Raw genomic sequence first — 27,480 nt, forward strand, 5'->3', positions numbered from 1 at the left:
AGTTGACAGCCCCTCCCAACCCTGTCTTTGTATTCCATACTGGAGAGAAAAAGAGAAATAAGAGCAAAAGCCAGAGTGAAACCAAAAGCAGACAAAGTGGAATAAGTATGCAAATTATACAGGGGAATGAATGTCGGGATTAAAATAGGGCAGTGATGCGAAAGATGGAGAAAGAGGTCAGAAAAGATTACACTGGAGATGTGATCCCAAAGTCCTCTTCTCTTGGTCATTAACGACTTCGCTCCTCTCCATCACAGGACTGCCAACTTGATTTGAAGCACAGATGTGTCATGAAATAAATCGCCTCTTCTCAGGCGCTCCGACTGTATATTAATTGAGGCAAAGTGAGAAGATGAGAGCGCCGAGAACAAATTAGCTACGGCAAATGGAGGATGACGGATTAATTTAACGATTAAAAGCTAATTTAAGGCAGTCAACGGGGAGTAAGGGTGAACTCTGAACTTCTGCCACCCATTCTGTCAGCCTACACAGTGTGATTTGGAGGCGAAGTCCAGATGATGCAAGTTAAATACACACAGGGGTGTTTTCAAACATATGATAAAAATGACCCGCATGGCAGAGCGTGGTTTACATTTAACAGCAATTACATTTGGGGAAACCTTAGGAATCTGTTTAACACATAAAAGGGCAATTATAGAACAAAGGGTAATAAGTGAAATCAATTCTCGAGCTTATGCCACTGCTTGTTGTTGTGGAAAATATTTTTCGATACAATAGTAATCTTTGCAAAGATAGGAAACGATACAAGTCGTCACAAGTTGTTACCCCTTATTGAAGTGCAAGCAAATAATCACCTTTGTTACATAAAAGTGAGAGATAGAGAAGAAAAGAAACAAAGAAAAGAAATGCACCCCTCTCACTCCCACAACATTCTCACACAATTAGCTTCGTCCAGATGCTTCGTCCCTTCTTTATCTTTATGAGAATGGGTGCATGCAGAGGATGAAAAAGGAAGAGAAAAACAGAGTAGTCAAAACAGTCCTGAGCACATTTGCAAGGACACACAGACGTACTGTGCTGTCTAAAAGACATGGAATAATAAAACATGCAAAGGTTACATAAAACTAATACGTTATATATATGAAACATACATTTTCCACATCATTGTATAAAGAGCAAGGAGCTGAGCGGGCTTCAGAGTTCACGCCAGCCTTCAGATCCAAAATAACTTCTGAAAGATTTCTCAAACTGAACTTGGGTGCAGAGAGCACTGCTTCTTCATAAAGTAGAAAAATATGCAGAAATATTTATGTGTGCCTGTGCAATGAAGACAAATACGTAATAGTATTAATTAAATGGAAAAGGTTATGATTGCATCATTGGTTTATGCCTCCACTTACTGGTCTATCTTACACTGATTCAGAGGGGAGGAGACTGACTAAAAAGCCTTCGCTTTAGCGACATTAACATAAAAAGTGTATAATTACATTGATTATTTTTGGTGAGAAATACTCCATTACTGGACTCATATTCCCTCAAGGTGTTCCTATGAAATGGTCCTAACAAGAAGAAAATCATTATGTAGGAATCAGGGGTATTAATCCGTCGAAGATTGTCCACATTCTCACGCTTCTACCAACATTAAGTTGTGTACCATGTTTAAAACAATACTCTGGATATGAAACATCTAAACACCCCTGTGCAAATGCCAGGTTTTGTAACAAAGAAATGAGACTAAGATAAATAATTAAAAAACACATTTTCCACCATTAATGTGACCTATAATATGTACCATTCAATTGGAAAATAAATGTTTTCAAGAGGGGAAGTAAAAATAAACAACTGAGATAGTGTGGTTGCGTAAATGTGCACACCCTCTTACAAGTGGAGATGTGGTTGTCTTCAGACTTAATCAATCACATTCAAACCCATGTTACATGGGAGTCAGCACACAACTGCCAACATTTAAAGCACCTCTGATTAACCCCAAACAAAGTTTGGATGTTCCTGTCGGCCAGCCATGCCCAAAGTCCGGCCCGTGGGCCAAATTTCCTCCGGCCCGAAGCATCATGTCATAAAATCAATAATATGTGGCCCGCCAGCACAGTTTACCACAGTAAACAATACACACATACAAAAAAAAGTCATTTTATATTTCACCAGAGGGTGGCAGTAGACCTGTAGCCACACTCTGGTCGCGTGTCCCCTGTGTGAACTTTTACCCCTGTGGTATGTTTTTAGCCCATTTCTAAAATGGCAACTGAAACTAAAAAGAGGAAAGTTGACAACGAGGGCCGCCGTGTCCAGGACAATTGGATTTTTTCACTGACATACGAAACAACTGTGTCTGCCTAATTTGCCAAGAAACTGTGGCTGTTTTCAAAGAATTTAATATTAAGATGCATTACCAGACGAAACATGCTAACTACGACAAGCTAACGGCAAACAAACGCGCCGAAAAACTGAAGCCACTGGCAGCTGTTTCGATAGCACAGCAGCGCTTTTTCACAAGAGCCCGTGACTCAAATGAAAATTCTACAAAAGCGAGCTACAAGTCTCAGTGAATTGATTTTTTGTGATGATCAAACCACAGCTTTGTCAAATTTCTATCATCTGATTTGACAATACTATAGTCAAATCAGATGACAGAATAGTATAGTGACAATACTATTTTTTGTCAAAATGCACTGGGATGTGATTTGTTAAAACAAAATCAATAAATACATGTTTCTAAAAAAATTCAGTCAACTTTCATAAAATGGTTCATTTGTATTTAATTTATTATTATTTTAACCTTAAACTATCCTGGTAATGCAATTGAAAACAGATTCTCATTTGTAATATCGACCTAGCTGCAGACAGCAAAGTGGTATAGTTACATATTTACATGTTAATTTACAATGGTAATGGTTCGAGGAATGTCAGGCTGAATGATTGGCCCCCATACATTTTCATCTGACCAAATCTGGCCCTCTTTGCAAAAAGTTTGGACACCCCTGCTGTAGGCTTTCCCTGACATTGCGTTGCTTTCCTGTAGAAGCCTGAAAGTTATGTGCTAACATTGTGTGTTATTTGGAACCTTTCATAATGCCCTCCACTTTGGATTAGGAGCGATTGCATAAATAGACGCCCGGAACAGCAAGCCTGTGAAGGCGTTTGATGCTATACATACAGTATACTGTGCTTTATCACATTTACTGAACCATAAAAGGACAGATTAATGGTTACGGAAGAAGCGGGTTGCTCAAGAGAGTGGAACCCAGGGTGTAAATATTTTTAAAGAGTCTTGCTAGCTCCCATTAGTTTGAACGTACCCAACGCGTTACATACGAGGAGCGTATATTCTGGCCGCAAATTTAAATGTTTTATCCACAGGCATATTAGAAATTACAAATATAATTAAGTATTGTTGTAAAACAATACTTTTCTTACTGCATTTCTAGGGCTTGGGAGGCATAGCGGCCGTTCGGTCTCGCTCGCTTAAAACCCGGAAATGTATTTTTAGTGCGAGTGAAAGCTGATGTGAATTTTTATTGGCTATAATCTGTGATTGTGCGACGGTGTGCGCCGGCAATTCAAATTTTGAATTGAGGCAAAACGAGTGGCCGATCAGTCATGAAAACAATGAACCGCATCGCTTGGTGTGCGGCAGCCTTAGAGGTAATCCTGAATTACAGTATGTCGCTGACAGCCCCTGATACATTTCGGTCTTATCATGCTTGAATCATCATGGTTATGTTGTACATTCACCTTCAAACAATGTTCGCCCATTTGAGAAAAATACTTTAGGCCCACTCCTCCTCAGACGGGCTGCTGTGGAAATCAAGAATTAAGAGCTGGCTAGTGCATTTCGATGAAAAGAGGGTTATTTCAAGGCCTCAGGCACGAGTACTGCAGTATTGAGTTACTTTTTTCTTTTAAACAAACCAGTTTATGTTTAAATGTTAAGAGTCTTGTTAGAATATAATGTCTTCCCTGGATAAAGCTTTCATTGTGTAAAACACACTTGGTTATTAGCCTCAAGACACTTCATGAGCTGATCTTTTAAGATGGGCATATTCAATTTTAGATGCGTTTTTAAATTCTAAATGACACTATCAAATAACCATCTATGATGGAAATTCAAAGCTAAGCATTGAAGTGCTCAAGCCACAACTTGACTTGAATACACTATGTTCAGTTTGTTGCTGGTAAACACACTAAGTGTAGGAGGTGCATGAAGCCACTCCACTTGCCAGTGGAGGCGTAACAATTCAAATTCTCCCACAACAAAAGCTGCGTGTGATGCCATGCCAGCACTCCATCACCTGCAGTGCAGTCACAAACTGAATGGTGCTCACGAGCGCCAGGGACTGTCCAGGAGGGAAGTTGAACTTGACCGTGTCCAGTAAGTGTGCGTTGTCCATCTGGATGTCCACAAACACGTAAAGCATCTTAATTTGGGTAGTGGAGTCGATGGGGACTGTGAAGACAAAGACAAAAGAAAGGCGGATGAATAATTCAAGCGGTTGTGTCAGTTGAGCCTTCGGCACATGCACTATTGATGACGCCTCAAATATAAGCGCATAGCACGTTCGTGAGTGCATACTGTAGGTGCCCTTGTGATATAGGTGAACCTCGCTGTGTGTGGGAAGCTGATGGAAGGGTCTCTATTATTTAGGTAAGGCAGAGCTACACATACGAATACTATTAATGTCATTAATTTCACTGGCCATTTGTGACGCAGCCGTACCTTGAGCTATTTTAGACACATTTGAATGACTTGAACGCTGACCTAAGTAGGCTGGATTTCAACAAAATGGCAGGAAAGCGACTACATATTATTACTGATCATCGTAATTATTCTCTCTTTTACACCAAACTTGAGTTTTCAGATGCAGAGCAAAGGGGCGTTGTTACAACGGAGCCAATGGCCCCTTCATTATATGTTGTATGAGCTGGAAATAAATGGCATAGATTAGATAACACGGGAGACAGAAGAGAGCAAAGTGTGACAAAGGAAAGAGGGGACCAGCAGACACTAAATGGCTGTGAGATATGGATCGCTACATTAGGACCGAAAGCAGCTGGGATGGAAATGAAGAAATTCTTAAAGTGAGATGGAAAACATTTAAGTTTAATTTGGAAGAGAGAGGTGGAAAACTTAATACCACAGTGTATCCATTCCATATGACAGGAGGACTTGAGTTAAAAAGCAACTGTGTGTGTTTGAAAGTTGTCAGTTACTTGACAACCGACATGACTTATGGCATCCCATCTTAACGGGAAAGGAAGACGAAAGGGATCTATCGGGATTTTAAAAAGTGGGCTATCTTGCAAGAGTATCCCAGAACTTTAATATATCATGAGGGGAGAGGAGGGGTGGTCGGAGAAGTTGAGTGGAATCTACAATCGAGCTTGCAGCTGTCAATTGTTTATGGGCACTCTCAAAAGGTAAAGGGCAAACAATCGATTTGTGCAAAAGTGAAGACGGCAGCCGGCTCTTAAGACGCTACAATTAGAGACGCAGTCAATGAGATGGACAGAACTCACTGACCTCATCACTGTGGTTATTGGTGCTGTAAAATGTGCACGTTAACTTAATGATTGTCTGTGATTAACCAGACACCTCACCAACTTTTCTTTTAATACCTATCTTCAGAGACAATTTTCAAGTTTGAGTTAATTTTATCGATGATGTGTACAGACTTTGTTTCTTTATTAGAGATGCGCATAACAGATTACTTGTAGTCTATTAATTGTTAATTTGTACTAATTTGGGGATAGGATTTTTGATGAACCAAACTTAATCAGGGTGGTTATACCCTGAAAAAAATATTTTTCTGCAAGATGTGATGGCATTGAGGCCATTGAGAAAAGAGATAATTGATTGTGCCAAGCGAACGACACAGGCTGACAAACTAAAAAGAAAATAATTGACGCATAATTTATACAGTAAATTAAGGAAACGTAAATGTCGCTTCCACAAATATTTTATCGTTACTATAAACGAGGAACATTTTTCTATTTTCTATTGAATCTAGATTAGGAAATTTGCATGGTATCGGTTTGATTTAGCAGACAAGGGCAAGTTTAGCAAATTGGATTTAAACTAGCTGCACTTTGTACTCTTATATTTAACATTGATTGAAAGGGATGTGTGAAAATTTGACTTTGGGTTACAAAGCATTCTATTTTGATTTGTTTTTTAGAATCTAGGTCTATAGCTGGAGGAGCTTCATGATGACAAAACACAAAAGATGACAGCGGCATACAAAAGTAGAAACAACTGGAAGACAGTTCCTCTATGAGTCACAATGGCTTCTTTGATCTGTCACAGGTGTCTGACATGATGTGCATGTGACATCATCGTGATTGAGTGGCAGAGAAAATCAAGAAGAAATGCATATGAATATTCACATTAATACACCCTGGTTTTAGTCTAGGTGGAGGGGACAATACTACTGACGATGAGCCCAAACATATATATCCAGACCAACAAGTTTACTAGAAGCAATGTGAACATTTTTTGCAGGGGACAGCCAGAGCCCTAACCTAAATTCAATTGAAAATCTGTGGTGTGATCCAAAGAAATGCTGTTGCAACTCCAGAGAATATGCAATGTTGATGGAATCCCATCCCAAAAGACTGAATGCTGTATCCGTTTGGGAATGTGCACAAAGATGTAAATAGCTTATTCTAGATTTAATAAAAGGTAAAGGTTGTAGTTAAATCAATAAATGCATCCAGCCACTATGTTTTTTTTTTCCCCCCAACAAAATTGTAGAGGTTATTGGTTTGAAAAATGTTTTTTAATTGTAGTATATTAACAGGGGTGTGTTTACTTTCTATGTCAACTGTAGCAAATGTCGAACACCTCAATTAAATATTTGCTTCTGTTAGGTTCTACATACACAAACGAGTGTGTCCCATCTTAGTTGTAAACATACACTTGCATCCGTAACACATTATATCACAAGTGGAGGGCATTGAAATTCCATTGACTATTTATGATATTTGGACGAGGCAGTGATGTAGGAGAGCAATCGATTTGGGCTTCCTCGCGTGTTCGGCGAGAGACAGTGAGCGGGGCGGAGGGTGAAGGTCTGGGCGAAGGAGGAGGACACCACTAATGTATGTTCCTCATTGATACGCTGGGTCAATGCCACGTCTCGGCTTCAAAAGGTCTGATATACCTGCCATACTGGGGCTGCAGGTATCCTAGTACCACGGCACGGTGTTGATCGATACTTCTATTAGTCTGTGCTCAGCCTCCTGCAAGTGGTACCATTTGCATGACAATAATGGTTATAATAATGGTTAAGTGGTTAATTGAGTGGAATTGTTTGCAACGCCAGCTATTGGAAGTCGAGCTATGTGCACAGAGACATCCACACTGGCAGCAGTCCCCAACCTTTTTTGCGCCATGGATTGAAAATACAACTCTCACCATTATGCTGAATGTAGTTGCTGCCATATTTTGAATACTGCAATTTCTCGTGTATAATATAATTTTTTTTCCTTTAAAAAATGTATAAAAAAATTATAGTGCGTATTATACATAGGTACAGGTATAAAAGTATTACTGGTACCTAGGTACCTGGCTCCTGGTACGGCGGCCGTTTGATGATATCGGATTTAGCGTCCGAGTTTATTAGATGGCAAACCTTTTTCTTGAACGGCCATTTCACAAAGTTAAAAAATGTTGAATAAATGAACACATTTTCGGAAGAAAACACGGAAGTCAACTGGAAGTCCGGCACACCAAAAACTAACTGTGGAACACGTTAATCAGCCCATTAATCAGCCCTTAGTTCCATAGGGGAATTATGTCAACCCACCACCACAGCACTTTCATTCCAACATGATACGTAATGTCTAATGTTAAATATGTATATATAATATGGTAAATTTTCGCTGCCCATTAGAACTGAATCATGAAGGCCTCGCAGGCGCCACCAGATTGTTATCTGTAAATGGTCCGGAATGTAGCAGAGTGCGCACAGAGGGCATTTCCATATGCACCCCATATCTGTTGCTAACGTGCTCGTTTGACAGATGGTATCGAATTTAGAGTCGTTACTTGATCGCAGATTTATTTCGCTTCAGTGAGCACATCTACCAAGTTAAAAAACATCGAGGAAAAGAGCAAGTCACTCTGCTGCTTTTAACCTGTTATGTTCAGCTGTGTGGCCATGCAGAATGGTGGATCTGTATGCTTTTTGTGCTGGAAGCTTTGCTGTGCAACAGGGGAGTTTAAAATACTCCCTTTGCTTATTTTATTTTATTTTTTTATTCTGATGTTTATTGAAAATGCAGCCTGACAGAAAACGGTTTTAGGGGATAGATCAGGGGAGAGAACGGACAAGGGGAACAGGGGTGCGAACCACAGCAAAACAGTAGTTAGTCTGGAAATTTGACAAGTAACATTACACCCAATTTCCTTCCATCCCCCAATGTTGCCACAAGAAGTTAATGTGAGATTATGGAGGAAGTCCAAAGAAAAGCTATTTTGTATTTTCAACAGTGCAGTACTTTTGAATTGTTATACCTACGAGCAATGAATTGAGTCAATCACCGTCTAGGGTGAGGAAGCGCCACGAACATCAGTGCACACATGAGCAGAACTGAGCAAAACTTAACAAAATATGGATAATACTTCATGTTTTGAGCATGGATACCAGCAAATTGATGGTGCGGATTATACATAGGGAACTCCTCATTTGGGGGGTGCGTATTATACATGACAAATTTCGGTGGGTCTGCTGATATTTTCTCTAAAATACAGCTTTCTTTTTCTTGGAAATTGTAGACTCTTTTGTCTCATTATTTGGCCTTTTCCCATTTCTGAAAAAGATGTCCAAAGACATCTATTTTTACTCATATTTTCTAGTGGGCTTAATTTTTTACTAATGTCTTACATGACCGAGACAAGCTGTTTGACTTGTGTACAAAGGCACATGGAGATGTAATGGATTTTCAAAATATAACTTATTTTACTCTGATGATCAATTAAATATTTTTGTTCAATCTCTCCATCGACGCAGTACCAAATGGCCCACTGACCTGTAGCTATCCATGGCCTGGTGGTTGGGGACTGCTGCACTATGGCAAAACTCCGGCGGGCCGCATTATACAAAACGGGAGCTCAGAACACTCAACATACTGTTCATTGATATTTAATCAAATGCCCATCATGATGATAATTATGCACACAGACAATATATAAAAGACTCACCGAGACAACTGTGTCCATAGTGCACCATGAAGTCGGCTCCCAAGGCTCGGGAGGTGAAATCGTCCAGGCAGCAAGCCCCGTATGTCACGTCCCCCATCACGATGGTGTCCGCTTCCGTGAACCTGCCGTGCACGCACACGTGAACGCTAATTAGTGCCGCCCCGCAGAACCTAGGCACCCTCCTGTTGCTTGCCAACAGTCGCTCAAATCGATCTTCACAGCATGTGATAAAGAGAGTGCTGAATCTGATCAATTGCAATTCAATTACTACTGGAGAGAAATGACCACCAAGTATGAGACATCAATCACTGACCAAGTCACAGCATATCAGGATCGTTTTTCGAGCAGGTGATGGCATGTGTGAGGAACATGCTGTCTGCTTGTTAGAGTCCACATGACTACATCAAGAGAGGCTCTCAGGTAGTATTGCAATTTCATTCATTAACATTCTGCTCATCCATTCCAGTACCAGTCTATCAAGTACTTCCTTACATTGTTTAACTTCATCCATCCATCCATCCATTCTCCTAACTGCTTATTTCACTCAGGTCGTGGGTCTGCTGGCACCTATCTCAGCTAACTGTGGGTGAGTGGGAGTGTACACCCTGAACTGGTCGGCAGCCAATTGCAGGGCACATATAAACAAACAACCATACACACCTACGGACACTTTAGAGTCTTCAATCAACAACATGCATGTTTTTGGAATGTGGGAGGAAACCGGAGTACCCGTAGAAAACCCACACAGGCACGGGGAGAACATGCAAATTCCCCACAGGGGAGACCGGATTTGAACCCTCAGAACTGTGAGGCAGATGTGCTGACCAGTCGTTCACCGTGCCAGCATATTATTTAACTTGGCTTTATCAAATCTTATGTTGCGCTATCCAATGTATATGCATCTAAATTAGCTACATATACAGCTATATATATATATATATATATATATATATATATATATATATATATCTGATAAGTCGATTAATTGATCATTATGCATTCTGTGTGGAGTTCTTGCTTAATTGCGCTTTACGACAATGAAGGCAAAATGAAAAGCCAATGAAAAGCACTACAATCAAAGCAGAGGCACTGTTTTATTCAGTCAACTATTTTGAAGGTTGTCATTTATGCTATTTGTGACATTCAGTACATCATTTAAAAAAGGTTACAATTATTCTATATGGAAAAAAAAAACACCCATCGATAACTAATGAATTTTTAATTTGAAGTAACGTACAATCAATTCATCCATTGCTAATTTTCTCCAAAGTTGTTCAGGTGGACCGATTCACTTATTGAAAGCTCATTATCAAAGGAAAGAGTACATTTTTATAATTTCTAGTTTTACCGAGGTTTACTTCCCTTACATTCAGAATGTTAAAAAAAAAAGTGAGATGCCAAAGATATGAGTCACTCAAGTATGAGGCCCTCATCATTAAACAGTGTATCAGTGGTTAGCTTAATTTTGACACTTAAGTTTTAAGAACATTAAATTGTTGCTTAGATTATTGCAAATTCATCACAGTTTTATGATAGTGCCAATTTGACCCTTGAATTGATAATCTCTTATTTCCATGATTTCTTATCCCATTGGAACAACTATTTTTTAACTATCCCAACCCAATCCACTATATGCAGAACGTCACGTGACCAACGCGGAACGCGGGACAGCTGACTTCCTTGTTATGCTACGCTAACAAGCAAAGCTTGGATTGATGACATGATTGTTTGAAGCTGAAATTGCTAAAAAAAAAAAAAAAAAAAAATTACAAGTACTGTATATAATTTATAAAAATATGGTGATGATATGATACACGTAAACTCGAACGAAGCCTAAGCATTGGCTATGGTCATCTTTGGTGGTTCTGTGGTGACATCTTAAAAAAAATAAAAATACATTGTAGATGTTTAAAGTTCCTACTGGTGCTTTGAAACGGTCCCCTTCCCCAGTCACCCACTCGAGGAGGAAGTGCTTTTATCCTGTTTGGTGAATGCAGAAGTAGTTTGCGCATATACCGGATTGGAGGTTCCACTGTATTTACGCAGCACTATGGCAACAATACAGACACAGACACACTGGGCTCATCTCAAGTCTCTTAATTGCAACGTTCCTAGCTCCTCGCTCCTGAAATTATTGAAGGTGAGCCGCAAGTTGTTGTAACGCCGCCATATTAAGGAATGTCTTAATTGGCTTAAACATGCATCGAGGAGCGAGGATCGCGCATAAAGGAGCTTCCACGGGCTCGCTTAAATCGAGGGACGTAGCTGTATCCGCTACGGAAGTCTTATAGCTCGTCAATTTCCATTTTTATAGTGTTTATTAAATGCATTTTGCCACATAAAATAAAAATGTTCTGTTGGTTCTACACTATTTTTTAATTCAACGTAATGCAGTAGATAACACATCAACACTTTACATATTTCGGAGTTACTCCAAATATACGCTGTGCGCGGGGGTAGGGGGTCAGAGACATACTTGTGATAGACCACTCATAATAATCTTTGCATTGCCAAAGTTGCAAAGAGTAACCGTGTTGATTATATTTGACTTTAATTTTAATCCCACTTAAAACGAAGCATAAAGTGGACATTTGTGGTGACGGTAATAATTTAGCCCTGCAGATAAGTTTGTTAGTAGACCTCCCCATGAAATTACATCATTGAGAAATGAACGTCTCAATTCCCCCAAACATTCTCCTCCCGCCTTGCCCCTCTGTCAATATCCTAGCTCCTCGAGCTAGCATGTAAACAGAGGAGCGAAGACCTAGCAAGTTGCAATTAGAGAAATGAGATGAACCCACTGTCTTTATGCATGACAGAGTAACCATCAGCTCCTGGAAGAAAGATATATACTGTAACTTGTACTCTCCTTTTGCCATTGTGCAACATATTTCCTTAACCCTAAACAAACAAGACACATGGCAGGCACCTAAGCAAATGTATTTGGAGTATGAATCAATAAACCATGTAGCAATAAAGAGAATAATGAGTGCTAGCGCTTACAGCGGAAAAAAATAAACTATTCAGACTGGATGCTTTATAGTCTGTGCAAACCATGTGGGTCAGATCATTGGGTAATGCAACAAAAGTTGATGTGATTGTACAGGTACTGAAAGAACTATATATGTTAAGAACAAATAAGCCATCCAAGTACATAAAAACAAGAGCTTTCTTGCATTGCTCTTTATAGGCAAATGAAATGCTAAGCCAGACCGTAAAAGTTAAGTAAAATAAATAAAGTCTGAGAAGAAGAGGTTGGGGAGAGGGAGCATGCCTGAGGCTTTGTTTGGGAGGTAGACAAGGGGGTGGCTGTAAATGTAGGTAGTTGCCTGGTATTTGTGGCTTTATTCTGACATATTTAGGTAAGGGGGGGGGGGGGGGGTAAAAGAGATATGAGATAAGAGGGCTTAGGGAATGGAGGCAAGTGATAAACAGACGTGGCTGCACACTGAACAATCTGTAGATACCAACAGACTGTATATAATAAGCCTCCTGCTGCCCAATCTTTCACACCCGCATCTCCTTGGTGTGTTTATCCCAGGTTCTGCTCCTCACAAGGGGCTTCAGTGAAAGTTTCTATTTAGCTTTCCCTCCCTCATTCTCTCTGATGTTATCTGGTTTGCAGCCTCCTGGGCTCCTCCTCATCATCCCAGAGTTTTCGCTACCGATTTTCAGTGTCCCTTCTCCCCCTAATAGCTGCTCTCAAGTCAAGGGTGGTACAGCTGAGCCCTGCAACACACACGAAGCGAGTCATCTGGAGAATAACTATTTGCCTTCAAAACGGAATCACTTACCCTCTCGGTTGTCTAGATTTTGTCTGTGTTGTGTGCATAAAGCCTACTGTGTGGGATAATTACACTCACCAAACATTCTCATTCACTGACATCTATTGTTCTCACATTTGACTGCTGGCATAAGCAAGCACCACACTAAAACTACTCAAATAGTGGCCCGTCCATCTAATAAGATACCCATTTAGTCGATGGGTACGTCATCCAATTAAGAAAAATATGCTTCCGCCGAATAGATGCTGCCCTTAAAAATATCATGTGTCCACTATTCTTCACGTACTTCACACATGAACATAAAAGAGTTACAGTCATGGCTAAAAACATTGGTACACCAGGAGTGCCAATGTTTTTAGCCATGAATGTACAAAAACACACACATTCTGACAGACTAAACTTTTCCTGTTTTAGGGCAATTAGGATTACCAAAATTGTTACTATTTGCTAAATGTCAGAATCATGAAAGAATTTAAAGATACATTTTGGGCTTCATTAGATTAGCACATGGCCACTCCAAGGGTTAATGGATATTCACTTGTATAGTGCTTTTCTTCCTTTAACGTACTCAAATTAACTGCATACGGTTTACTCATTCACCTACTGATGACACAGCAGCTTGAGTATCTTGCTCAAGGACACTTTGACACAGTCTCAGGATCACACCAGTAACCTTCAGGTTGGGAGGCGACCACCTAGCACCTGAGCAATGCCGCTCACTGGACAGCCTTTGCTCCTGCTCTACATTTCTCCATAAAAGTCCTTTTTGTCTTTAAAGTGCGACTGAATTTAAATGTTAATATAGTAGTAAACCACTAATATTATTTCTACTCACTAAAAGATGCATACCGTCATTTGCAATTGATGCTCACTGCAGTGGTGCCTTGATTAAGAGTTTAATTCATTCTGCAACCATGGGCCAAAGTCAAACATTTGTATCTCAAACCATCTTACCCCACTGAAATGAATGGAAATGCCATTAATCCATCATATCCTCCCCCCAAAAAATGTTTATGCGTTTTTATTTTTGTAAATAAGATAAACAGCACACTATAGTGAGGATAAGTGGAATGGAAGATGAATGAATTAATGAATATATTATTGTACTTTATAAAAACACAGTAATAACAAACAATGTAAAGAATTAAACAGTCTTTCATCATGTTTAATTCATTTTGCTGCTCCTGAGGTTTGTACTTTGGAAACCAGGGGGCAGTATAATAAAGACATACATTGAGACAGGCACAACTGCTCAGTAAACTGCAGTATTGGTTGTGTTTCTCAGAAGAATATGCTTGTGAGTAGTGTTATATTGTTTCTCTACTTGTGTTGCTACATTGTATCAAATATCTGTTGATAAGGGTTAAAACATTGGAACACGCTGTTTGTTAGCCTGTCTATAGCGTTTTGCACTGTTGGCATTAAACTAGCAGACATTCACTGCAAAGTAATGAGGTTATTTTACACACAATGGGTAATTCTTTTTTTATTTAAGTTTTGTTTGACAGTAAACTTCAACTGGGAGTGACAATTAACAGATTGGAACCTCTTTTTTTTTTTAAGAATTCTACACTGACTGCCTAATAGCTGCTTGTTGGGAATTGATTTGAGTTCGCTGCTAGCGTATACCATTGCGCTTGTATCTAAAAATTTTGCTCGCAAGTCAAAGCAGAATAAAAACAATAATTGACAATAACTGACAGATGACTCGTATCTTGAAAAACTCTTAAGTCAGGTCGCTCGCAAGTCAAGGCACAAGTGTATTAAGGGAACTACTGTTTACACTCAATTCAAAAACAAAATTCACTGATAATCCATTGCAGAGCATGCAGAACACTGCACAATGCATCCCGCAGTACAGGGGAGCGTTGTATCTAATCAGCCATCTATCTGCCATATATACTATTCTCACATAATCTCAGCTGGTGCGGCATATCCAGCCACTACCATAACGAGTATACTAAACTGTCATGGTAATAAACACTGAATTCGATTAAGAGGCTGATACGAGATATGATGCCACTCGGACATGGCAGGGTAATTACTAAGCCATGCATGGTCCCGCATCCCAATGGGATGGAGGCGAGGAGATCCAGTGAAAGACAGCGAGAGATGGAATGGAAAGTGCATTGGTGTTAATCAAATCCCCTTCGTCTATAATACATCTCACACAGGAAAAACTGCACGACAGTTTTTATACGTATAAGGAACAAATTCAATGAAAACGTCAAAATATTTTCTTTATCTCCGGTTTCAGACGCTTTCGAGTTTTATGTATGGTCTTACTCATCTCCAAGCCAACTGAAACGTCATTAAGATCTAATTAAGATGTCAGAGAAGCTTGTGAACTGCATAATAGCTCTTCCTAATTAAGTCTTCAGTGTAATTCTCAATATGGATGAGAAACTACCAAATGATTAGAATCTTTGTAATAAACTCCACTGTCACCAAAACACTAGTCTAAAACAAGACTGGTGTATTTGATGGATGCACATGCATGTGCTCCCAAGCACTAAGACCGAACGGATTGTACCGTCATACGGTTTTAGCAGCAGATAAAGAAATTGATAGAGTGGCCAAAAATTGCTTCTTCTTCTTATTATTATTCTTGCGAGATTATTATTCTTATGTGGCAAGAGATACACAGAAAGCAGAGTAATGTTTATTAAAAGCTCAAACTAAACTTGTTGGCACTGTGAGCTGCCCGTGTGAGCTGCCGATGTCACAGCAGGGGGTGGGGGGCGGGTACGAGGAACCATGAGCACCTACACCACTCTCATCAAAGTCATCTTACACTTGGCAATACAACAACAATATGCAGAAACACCTTCCTTGAAATCACATCCAACAGAAGAGCTCTATGCACAATTTCGCCTTTAGAAAGATACCTGGAATGGCAGTTAATGGCATAGAAGTCCACCAAGGCCACCCTGTTAGGTGCTGTATTTCTGTCCCATCTGTTTTTTGGTTAGGAATGCAAATTCCTATTTCCAAAAGGATGATCTAGCATGCTACAAATCGATGAATGGTGACGTTTTGAATCAATGTGGACTGAAAAATGAAAATTATTTGATCTGTACCCTGATCTGAATCTGCCCCTCACAAAGTTTCATAGAAATCAGTTGAGCTGTTTTTGCGTCATCCTGTTATCCAACAAACCAATCTGTTCACAATCTCTTAACGCAATCAGTGCTGGACAATGGTAGTTGTTCAGTAGAGTGCAGAATTTTCTCAAAACAATCCATATTCAGATCAACATTTGTCTTCTGGTAATTTAGAAAACGTGGTAGAAAACTGATTTGGACAAAAAAATCTAATCTTTGGATTTTTGCCACAGTTTAACACCAAATCCTTCAAATAATTTTTTTTTAGCTATAGATCTTTTCATATTACTGCTCACGAACTGAAAACTGACAAAATGTGTTTTGTTTGGGGTTGCGCCACCAGATATACCGTAAAAGTCCATCCATCCATTCATTTTCTACCGCTTATCCGGGTCGGGTCGCGAGGGCAGTAGCTTTAGCAGGGACGCCCAGACTTCCCTCTCCCCAGCCACTTCATCCAGCTCTTCCGGAGGGATCCCGAGGCGTTCCCAGGCCAGCCGAAGGACATGGTCTCTCCAGCGTGTCCTGGGTCGTCCCCGGGGTCTCCTCCCGGTGGGACGTGCCCGGAACACTTCACCAGGGAGGCGTCCGGGACGCATCCGAATCAGATGCCCCAGCCACCTCATCTGGCTCCTCTCAATGCGGAGGAGCAGCGGCTCAACTCTGAGATCCTCCCGGATGACCGAGCTTCTCACCCTATCTCTAAGGGAGAGCCCGGACACCCTGCGGAGGAAACTCATTTCGGCCGCTTGTATCCGGGATCTCGTTCTTTCGGTCACGACCCACAGCTCATGACCATAGGTGAGGGTAGGAACGAAGATCGACCGGTAAATTGAGAGCTTCGCCTTTCGGCTTAGCTCCTTCTTTACCACAACGGACCGATACAAAGTCCGCATCACTGCAGACGCTGCACCGATCCGTCTGTCGATCTCCCGTTCCATTCTTCCCTCACTCGTGAACAAGACCCCAAGATACTTGAACTCCTCCACTTGGGGCAGGATCTCATCCCCGACCCGGAGAAGGCATGCCACCCTTTTCCGACTGAGGACCATGGTCTCAGATTTGGAGGTGCCAATTCTCATCCCAGCCGCTTCACACTCGGCTGCGAACTGCTCCAGTGAGAGTTGGAGCTCACGGCTTGATGAAGCCAACAGAACCACATCATCAGCAAAAAGCAGAGATGCAATACTGAGGCCACCAAACCGGACCCCCTCTTCGCCTTGGCTGCGCCTAGAAATTCTGTCCATAAAAGTTATGAACAGAATCGGCGACAAAGGGCAGCCTTGGCGGAGTCCAACCCTCACCGGGAACAAGTCCGACTTACTGCCGGATATGCGGACCAAACTCTGACTCCGGTCGTACAGGGACCGAACAGCCCGTATCAGGGGGTTCGGTACCCCATACTCCTGAAGCACCCTCCATAGGACTCCCCGAGGGACACGGTCGAACGCCTTCTCCAAGTCCACAAAACTCATGTAGACTGGTTGGGCGAACTCCCACGCACCCTCGAGGACCCTGCCGAGGGTGTAGAGCTGGTCCACTGTTCCACTGGCCAGGACGAAAACCACACTGCTCCTCCTGAATCTGAGATTCGACTTCCCGACGGACCCTCCTCTACAGCACCCCTGAATAGACCTTACCAGGGAGGCTGAGCAGTGTGATCCCCCTGTAGTTGGAACACACCCTCCGGTCCCCCTTCTTAAAAAGGGGGACCACCACCCCAGTCGGTCAATCCAGAGGCACTGTCCCCGATGTCCACGCGATGTTGCAGAGGCGTGTCAACCAGGACAGCCCCACAACATCCAGAGCCTTTAGGAACTCTGGGCGAATCTCATCCACCCCCGGGGCCCTGCCACCGAGGAGCTTTTTAACTACCTCGGTGACCTCAAACCCAGAGATAGGAGAGCCCGCCTCAGAGAACCCACACTCTGCTTCCTCATGGGAATGCGTGTCGGTGGAATTGAGGAGGTCTTCGAAGTATTCTCCCCACCGACTCACAACGTCCCGAGTCGAGGTCAGCAGCGCCCCATCCCCACTATACACAGTGTTGGTGCTGCACTGCTTTCCTCTCCTGAGACGTCGGATGGTGGACCAGAATTTCCTCGAAGCCGTCCGGAAGTCTTTCTCCATGGCCTCACCGAACTCCTCCCATACCCGAGTTTTTGCTTCAGCGACCACCAGAGCTGCATTCCGCTTGGCCACCCGGTACCCATCAGCTGCCTCAGGAGTCCCACAGGCCAAAAAGGCCCAATAGGACTCCGTCTTCAGCTTGACGGCATCCCTCACCGTTGGTGTCCACCAACGGGTTCGGGGATTGCCGCCACGACAGGCACCGACCACCTTACGGGCACAGCTCCGGTCGGCCGCCTCAGCAATGGAGGCGTGGAACGTGGTCCACTCTGACTCGATGTTCCCAGCCTCCCCCGGAACATGAGCAAAGTTCTGTCTGAGGTGGGAGTTGAAACTCCTTCTGACAGGGGATTCTGCCAGACGTTCCCAGCAGACCCTCACAATACGTTTGGGCCTGCCACGTCGGACCGGCATCTTCCCCCACCATCGGAGCCAACTCACCACCAGGTGGTGATCAGTTGACAGCTCCGCCCCTCTCTTCACCCGAGTGTCCAAGACATGTGGCCGCAAGTCCGATGACACGACCACAAAGTCGATCATCGAACTGCGACCCAGGGTGTCCTGGTGCCAAGTGCACATGTGGACACCCTTATGCTTGAACATGGTGTTCGTTATGGACAATCCATGACGAGCACAGAAGTCCAATAACAGAACACCGCTCGGGTTCTGATCGGGGGGGCCGTTCCTCCCAATCACGCCCTTCCAGGTCTCACTGTCATTGCCCACATGAGCATTGAAGTCCCCCAACAGAACAATGGAGTCCCCAGCGGGGGCGCTCTCCAGCACCCCCTCCAAGGACTCCAAAAAGGGTGGGTACTCTGAACTGCTGTTTGGTGCATAGGTACAAACAACAGTCAGGACCCGTCCCCCCACCCGAAGGCGGAGGGAGGCTACCCTCTCGTCCACTGGGGTGAACCCCAACGTACAGGTGCCGAGCCGGGGGGCAATAAGTATACCCACACCTGCTCGGTGCCTCTCACCGTGGGCAACTCCAGAGTGGAAGAGAGTCCAACCCCTCTCGAGAGGACTGGTACCAGAGCCCAAGCTGTGTGTGGAGGTGAGTCCGACTATATCTAGTCAGAACTTCTCGACCTCACACACCAGCTCGGGCTCCTTCCCTCCCAGAGAGGTGACATTCCACGTCCCTAGAGCCAGCTTCTGTAGCCGGGGATCGGATCGCCAAGGTCCCCGCCTTCGGCCACCGCCCAGCTCACACTGCACCCGACCCCTATGGCCCCTCCCACAGGTGGTGAGCCCATGGGAAGGGGGACCCACGTTACCCTTTCGGGCTGTGCCCGGCCGGGCCCCATGTGTGCAGGCCATGCCACCAGGCGCTCGCCTTCGAGCCCCACCATCAGGCCTGGCTCCAGTGGTGGGCCCCGGTGACCAGCGTCCGGGCAAGGGAAAACGAAGTCCATTGGTTGTCGTCATCATTAGGGGTCTACCGCAAAAGTTTTTATTTTTTTTTATTTTATTTTATTTTTTTAAAGCAAACAAACTTGCTAGCTAACGTCAGCGCGACAGAGCGCTATCCATTTCACCGTTCAAAGAGCAAGCCGTTTGATTAATCCAAGCAACAGAAAGGTCTATTAATTAGCCAGTTCCGTACTAAGCATGTTAATGTTTAGGGGTTGGAATCGAGAACTGGTTGCAACTTCGAACTGGTTCCAAAGCATTGATTCCATCTGAATAGGAGTCTTCTCAACGATGCTGCCATGTCTGCAAAGTTCCGCAGTATTTCGGTCACGTGGACTTGTTGGCCAATCATCGTTGTTCTTCTTGTAATGTCATGGTTACGTAGGTGGCATGGCCAATCGAGTGCGTATTTAACACGGAAGTGGTTTAGCTTTAGTGGACGGAGTGGGGCGCTAGAGTGAAGAGCTACAGGTTTTATTAAACGTATTACTTCAAATTTTCTTCTACTTTAATTACGATCCACATTAAATCCTTCTTGTTTGAACTTGTAGAAGCCCTCTACCGCCCCACAAACCCGTGAACAAGTTGTGCATAGTGTACACTGGAATGGTGAGTAAATTGTTTGTACATAATAGCATTTTCCTTAGTAGCTAGCTCTATTCAATGTAATGTTACACTCAGACTGGACCCAAAGCTTTCGCCTCACGTTTAAAGGCATAGTAATAAAAGTAGGTGTGACATCATAGTGAAAAGGTCTATATTGGTAACAACAACAAAAAACTAAAAAGCATGTGAAAACCTGATCTGTTTGTGGCCATACCTCTGCTAGAGTGGCAATCAAAACATCGTAAAGGCAATATTTTTCAAACAGCTCCTGTATTATAATTTAGAATTAGAAGATTTGGGATGTAATATTACAGCATAATTATTATGACCTTTGAAGTTATGCAGATATATAGATCCCTCAGAACAACCCCATGTTGTTTTGGCAGCAGCAAAATATTTCCTCAGTGTGCTTACAAATGAGAGTCAAAGGCACTTTTGTTGGCTTAGCCTGTTCTCCCAGTGGGTGTGCAACTTTCCTCCAAGGGCTCCCTTGTACTCCAAACGAATGCAAATGGTAGGATGGTAAATGTTTGAAAAATTGGAAATCCATTCAGCCTTTCACTTAATGCATGCTGGGATGGACTCCAGCATAAGTTAACCAGATGGTACAATCCATTGCTTCATCGACAAATCAACCATTTTGGCCGCCAATATGTTTACACTATATCATTCATAAAATGACATTATATTTATAATTTTCATCAAAAAACATAGTACTTTTTGAGAAAAAAATAGGTTGATACATTTGGAGCTCTGGTTTCAACTTGAGGATAAAGAAAACATTGTAACTCACTGATCACCAGTGTTGCCAGTTACCTTGAAAAAGTAACGTAGTTACTTTAGTGATTACTTGATTTAAAAAGTAACTAAGTTAGAAAAAAGTAACTTTTTAGTTACTTTCAGTAGCTGTCAAGTGGCAGGAATATCACTTATCCACAGTACAAAAAAAGCATGAGCTTAACCGTACCCATTACTTGGTAATGTACGCCACACAAGTTACAGAATGATGACATCAACATGAAAGAATTACTTAAATGAGTGTAGTTGAAGCCACATTAAATGAGCAACTTTGAGCAGACTTGACATGCCAAATAGCCACCTAAATATAAACAAGCACACCATTCTCAGTACACTTCTTTAGAGACTCTTAACAGATAGATCGATCGATAGACAGACAGACAGTGAGTTGACTATGTGCTGAAAATGTGCAACACGTCACGTGACGTCATTGCCCCAGACAGCTCCGTTTATCAATATTTCGCCTTTTTTCGATATTGTAGTTAGTCGTGTGCATTTTAGTTATGTATAGTTAAGAATAGTGTGTTTAGTCTCTTTTATTAGTTTATTTAACTTTTTGACTATGTATGTACTGTACAGTTAAATGTTTTATGATGAGACAGTTCACATCTGGAATAAATGAATTCACTTAATATTTTCTATGGATGGGAAATTTCTTAACACCTCCACTGTATTTCACTATATATTATTAGCGTACTCAAGACAAGAGGAAGTCATTTTTAACAGCAAAAAATTGCTTGTTTCTCCCATCTCAGCGGTCAGTCAAGGTAGGTTGTCTGTCCATGTTGGGCTGATGGTGCCAATTTATTTACATTGGGAAGGCTGGGGGGGGAAAAAAAAAAATATATATATATATATATATATATAAAAGCAGTGCTGCTGAACCTCTTCCCACCTCACTGACCTGCTTGTCACTTTGCTTCCGAGGAGAGCAGCCTGCCACCTCGGCTTATATATATATATATATATAGATAGATAGATAGATAGATAGATAGATAGATAGATAGATAGATAGATAGATAGATAGATAGATAGATAGATAGATAGATAGATAGATAGATAGATATATATATATAAAATGATGATATCATATATCATCATCATTTTATATATCTATCTATCTATATTATATATATATATATATATATATATATATATATATATATATATATATATATATATATATATATAAGCCGAGGTGGCAGCCTGCTCTCCTCGGAAGCAAAGTGACAAGCAGGTCAGTGAGGTGGGAAGAGGTTCAGCAGCACTGCTTTTGGCACATTTACCAATGGTACTTTGTGGTCTGACAGCTTAAATAAGCATGTATGGTGTATTTGCATACCAAGTCACGAGCGCACCTTTCCCCTTGGCTCATCTTTTATTCCATTCCATTTCAGGTCTAAGCAACCACCGAGCTACTTTGTGTCCCTGAGTGGGCTTTAGGCACCAGACCCAAACAGAAGACAATAGGGTAGAACCACCATAATTTCTCCATTGTATAAGGTAGTGTGGTATGACAGGCTGGGGGGAGGGGAGGGGGACATGTCAATGCAATAATACTTTATTTCCTCAAACAATGGCCTCTACTCTACTTGAAGCTCTGTCTTAGTAGGTGTGACATCCAATTGAACAAATAAACACCTTTTCCAAAATAGACACCTGGCAGTAGAGCCCATGGCCCCTATTTGAGGAAATAGGATAAAGTGGAACTTTCAAAGTCCAAAAAATATATATTCCTTGGTGCTAGTTGACATCAAAGTTGTTTTCTCTCTCTCTCTTTTTAAAAAAAATATATATTTAAGGTCCTGTATTTTGGCTATTTAGACCTCCATAGAGTGACTCTCTAACATGGACTTAGTATGAAATTGTGAATTTCGTAAAAAAAAAAAATAATAATATTACATAAATAACACCCCTTAGTTTTTGTCATACGAGTGTCCAGAAAAGGTCCATCTGACAGCGACTTCTGTTTGACCCAGTTTTGTATCTGTTTTGTTCATATCTGGCTAAGTTCCACTTTTTAACAAAAGCAAATATCAGACATTAACACATGAGAATCATCTTTATTTGCCAACTATGTCCAAAAAACACAAGGAATTTGTCTCCGGTAATTGGAGCCGCTCCAGTACGACAACAGACAGTCAATTGACAGAGAGAGAGAGAGAGAGAAATAAAGACATTGGGAAAAACAGTCACTGAGCAATAAAGGGTTGCTAGTTATCTGGTAATGCCGGTACATTTAATTTTTTTTAATTTTTTAAATAATTGTGCAAAAGATGCAGTCCTCTAGCACTTAGAGAGCGCATAACCGAGGCGACCACACTGGTAGGCGCCATCTTAGTTTCCCGTTCGCTAATTTGACTATGAACGTTTTTTATCAATGACCGACTCATGATGGATACTTACCTATGCTTACACTGCTCAACATGGCTGGGAAAAGAGTCCTCTATGACCTCACTTCACTCGTTGACACAATCGTCAACAACTCTAAATAAAAATACCCATGTGATTCAATTTGACATTCGACAAGTCCCATTTACACATACATAAGAATGGCACCATTAAGAGGTACATCATGGCCTGTTATATATTGAGCTGTCTCGCTGCATTGTGATGTTATTGCCATCAAGGGACATGTATTGCTATATTGAGCATTGGATTTGGGATGTGGGATTTCTACACTTAGACGACAAGGGCGCAATCATTCAGGAGAGAACAGATGCCAGTGCGCTTGGGGCTAAAACAGCTGCTGTATAAAAAGGTCAAACTTGTGGCGCATCTTCTACATGACAGAGAAAGGAGGAGGAATGGTTTGGTGAGGATGACAATGATTTGTTAATTTAGCAAATCTGATATTTATACTCCACTTCCTGCTTGCACAAGGAAACAAATTACTGGTAAAGTACTCCCGCTGACAACCACTACTTTTACTTCCATTACATTGTTACCCTGAGAGAGATGCTCCCTGTCTTGAGTTAATATTTGGACATGTAAAATATGAAACGTGTCTCGCAGCAGTCACTCAACATCTGCCAGGAATATGTGCAATAAGCGAGCGATGCGAGGCAGCTAGTGCCAAATGACGCTTAGACAGATGTTTTCTGTAATATCATTCGAGAATCCTTTAACTCCCCAAAAAACACGATTACTGACCTTTCTGGGAGTGCATGCTCTCTATTTGCTGTGGCATTTGTTCAGCAGGCTGATAATACCATATAGTATGCCTATTGTGTTGAATAGAGTTGAATCTATAAGGTCCAATGCAATCCAATTCGGGATGCAGATTTCTAAATAGTTTTCCCCAAAAAGTAATACAAATAGAATTTTTTTCCAAATGTTGCCATTATAAAACCTTAATCAATTATACATCATGGATAATAACTTAAATATGATAGATGAACATGTCTGACGATTCTCACTCATCACAGGGTAATCTGCAATATATCAGGAACTATTGATATCCCCCCCCAAAATCTTGTTTCACATTATACACACACACACACACACACACACACACACACACACACACACACGCACAGTGGGTACGGAAAGTATTCAGACCCCTATAAATTTTTCACTCTGTTATATTGCAGCCATTTTGTTATATTGCAGCCATTTGCTCAAATCATTTAAGTTCATTTTTTCCTCATTAATGTACACAAAGCACCCCATATTGTCAGGAAAAAAAACGTAATTGTTGAAATTTTTTCAGATGTATTAAAAAAGTAAAACTGAAATATCACACAGCCATAAGTATTCAGACCCTTTCTGTGACACTCAGGTGTTGTCCATTTCTTCTGATCATCCTTAAGATGGTTCCAAACCTTCATTGGAGTCCAGCTGAGTTTGATTACACTGATTGGACTTGATTAGGAAAGCCACACACCTGTCTATATAAGACCTTACAGCTCACAGTGCATGTCAGAGCAAATGAGAATCATGAGGTCAAAGGAACTGCCTGAAGAGCACAGAGACAGAATTGTTGCAAGGCACAGATCTGGCCAAGGTTACAAAAATATTTCTGCAGCACTTAAGGTTCTTAAGAGCACAGGGGCCTCCATAATCTTTAAATGGAAGACGTTTGGGATCACCAGAACCCTTCCTAGAGCTGGCCGTCCGGCCAAAGTGAGCAATTGGGGGAGAAGAGCCTTGGTGAGAGAGGTAAAGAAGAACCTGAAGATCACTGTGGCTGAGCTCCAGAGATGTAGTCGGGAAATGGGAGAAAGTTCTAGAAAGTCAACCATCACTGCAGCCCTCCACCAGTCGGGGCTTTATGGCAGAGTGGCCCGACGGAAGCCCGTCCTCAGTGCAAGGCACATGAAAGCCCGCATGGAGCTAAAAAACACATGAAGGACTCCAAGATGGTGAGAAATAAGATTCTCTGGTCTGATGAGACCAAGATGGAACTCTTTGGCCTTAATTCTAAGCGGTATGTGTGGAGAAAACCAAGCACTGCTAAGCAACAGTCGCCAATAAGCCTTAAGCTGTTTACTGAACAGGACAAACAGCCAAACACACAAATACAAAATGAAAACACTTTCAAGGAGCATGGAGAAGAGACTCACATTCATCAACCCAACTGACTCCAGGTTCCTGAGGTCTCTCACTTCACCAGACTTCTTAAAGAGCCATCAAGACACAACTGTACTACTGTGCATACGTGCGTGTGAGTTTTGGCTTTTATATCAAACTAAAAACATGTAACAGAAGAATGTTGTTATTGTTTTTTAAACTCTTAAGTCATGATACCACTGTATTTGTAATTTATGTCTTGATCAACCAATGTGATATTTCCGGATACTATTGTCAGCAACTGAAAAACGCTGTTGGCGACAATTTGCAACCTGTATTAATACATGAAAATAGTACTTACATCTTTGTATTCATGCTCTGACAACATTCATCAAGCATGGTTTAACTGCCTTTTAAGGCACGCTCCTTGTGTCATGAATCATGATAAATAAGGCTCATGATTATGAAAGCCCTTTCTGGTTGCAATTGATGAGACCACATCCATTTAATTCCTCTTTTGTGCATCCCAAGGCCTATACCCATCATCTCTCACTCTACTAGTTCAAGTCTTTTTGGCCGCTATTGCTTCATTTTCTTTCTCCTCTTATCCGACTTGTCACAATTTCCCTCAGCTGCCGTCTATCATTTCATCTATCATTTAATGTTTGCAAACGGCAACTCTGCTGCATTTCTCGTTGAGCTTGATGTAGATGTCTTTTATTTATGGTCCAACAGTCTGCTGCCACCGTTTTATCTCCTCTCTTTGCTCAATTGCAAGTGTACAGTGTAAAACAATCAATTGCAGCGCTCAGTTTTCCTGTAGTATAAAAATAAATAGTTGTGTTTTTGTGTCCTACCCAAACATTTACTTCAACTGCATATGCATTGTCAGCAAAATTGCAGTGACAGAATGTTTCAGAAGCATATGCTGAAGTCCAATACATTTTGCAGGCTGTGCAAATCAGTCCTCATCTATTCACAATTACAAGGACGTGGGACGGCGCTATCCTTGCGAAAGTGATCAAGGGCACGAGGAGCGGTGGCGTAGGAAGGACAGAGTGAGAGAGAGCAAGAGAGCGCGCTGTATAACCTTCAGCACTGAGCACTACTTCTCTCACACTGGTGAGAAGAGGATAAAATGTGTTTATATCATCATCATCATCATAAATGAGGATTTAGTCTTCTAACCCAGATGCGATCTTCACTAGTGGAATGAGCAACCACGGCCTCCACCTGTGCACACTCATTAGTATTGCCACTTCTCATTTGGAAGCCAAGGGGCACACATTAGGAATAAACCGACAAGCGTCATGCTTTCTTGCACGGCTTTGTTAAAGTACCCCCCACATGTATCTCTGTATGTACTTTACTTTCATGACAGCTCAGGTAATTTCCAAGTGTGATCTGCCAAGAAGATAGTGTATTATACTGTGTCAGAACAAATTGGATTTTGAGGTCTGTTTGGACATGATGTCCCCCTAGATGAGATGTGATTTGAGCTGAGCGAGTACCTTGGTGCCCCTTCAGGATTTTTGTCCATGACTCACAGCGGGACAAATGTGTCACTGATTCACTTAACTCCCCGCTGTCTTGCTACCGAACTACAACATCGATTTCACCTTAAAGAAAGAGAGTAAGCGACCTAGCCTTGCCGTCGTCGTCAGGAGATTGTGCGTAACGGAAAACTAAGAAGCTATTACTTTTGGGGTAATGTTTATTTCAGCATTACTTGGTCAAGGTTATTAAAGAATAATGTACTAAGTTAATGTGTCAATGAGAAAATATGTTACTCAAAAAGCCTTTCGAGAGCGAAACCACGTGACCAGAAAGCAAATATATCCCAAAGTAATGGCCTGTTAAACACTCCCCTTCTTTGGTTTGTGAAAATTGAGGGAAAATACAGCCATTTTTTTAAATCATTTATCCTGTTCAGGGTCACGAAACCTATTCA

The 27,480-nt window shown here is 41.7% G+C and overlaps 1 protein-coding gene across 3 annotated transcripts in view; it reads right to left on the bottom strand.

The window, feature by feature from the left end:
• Positions 1-27,480, bottom strand: part of dph1 (diphthamide biosynthesis 1) — a 119,088-nt gene that overhangs the window by 63,484 nt on the left and 28,124 nt on the right. For all 3 annotated transcript variants that reach the window (XR_009768907.1, XM_061681584.1, XM_061681583.1), the window contains exons 4-5: positions 9,179-9,300; positions 4,269-4,423 (exon numbers count right to left, since the gene is read on the bottom strand). Coding sequence is in view for 2 of the 3 variants with exons in the window: in XM_061681584.1 (XP_061537568.1) it covers positions 4,269-4,423; positions 9,179-9,300 (277 nt within the window). In the remaining variant the exon portion in view is untranslated. The remainder of the gene's footprint in view (positions 1-4,268; positions 4,424-9,178; positions 9,301-27,480) is intronic.

Source organism: Phycodurus eques, chromosome 7 (genome assembly GCF_024500275.1).
Source record: "Phycodurus eques isolate BA_2022a chromosome 7, UOR_Pequ_1.1, whole genome shotgun sequence".
Classification (NCBI taxonomy): Eukaryota; Metazoa; Chordata; class Actinopteri; order Syngnathiformes; family Syngnathidae; genus Phycodurus; species Phycodurus eques.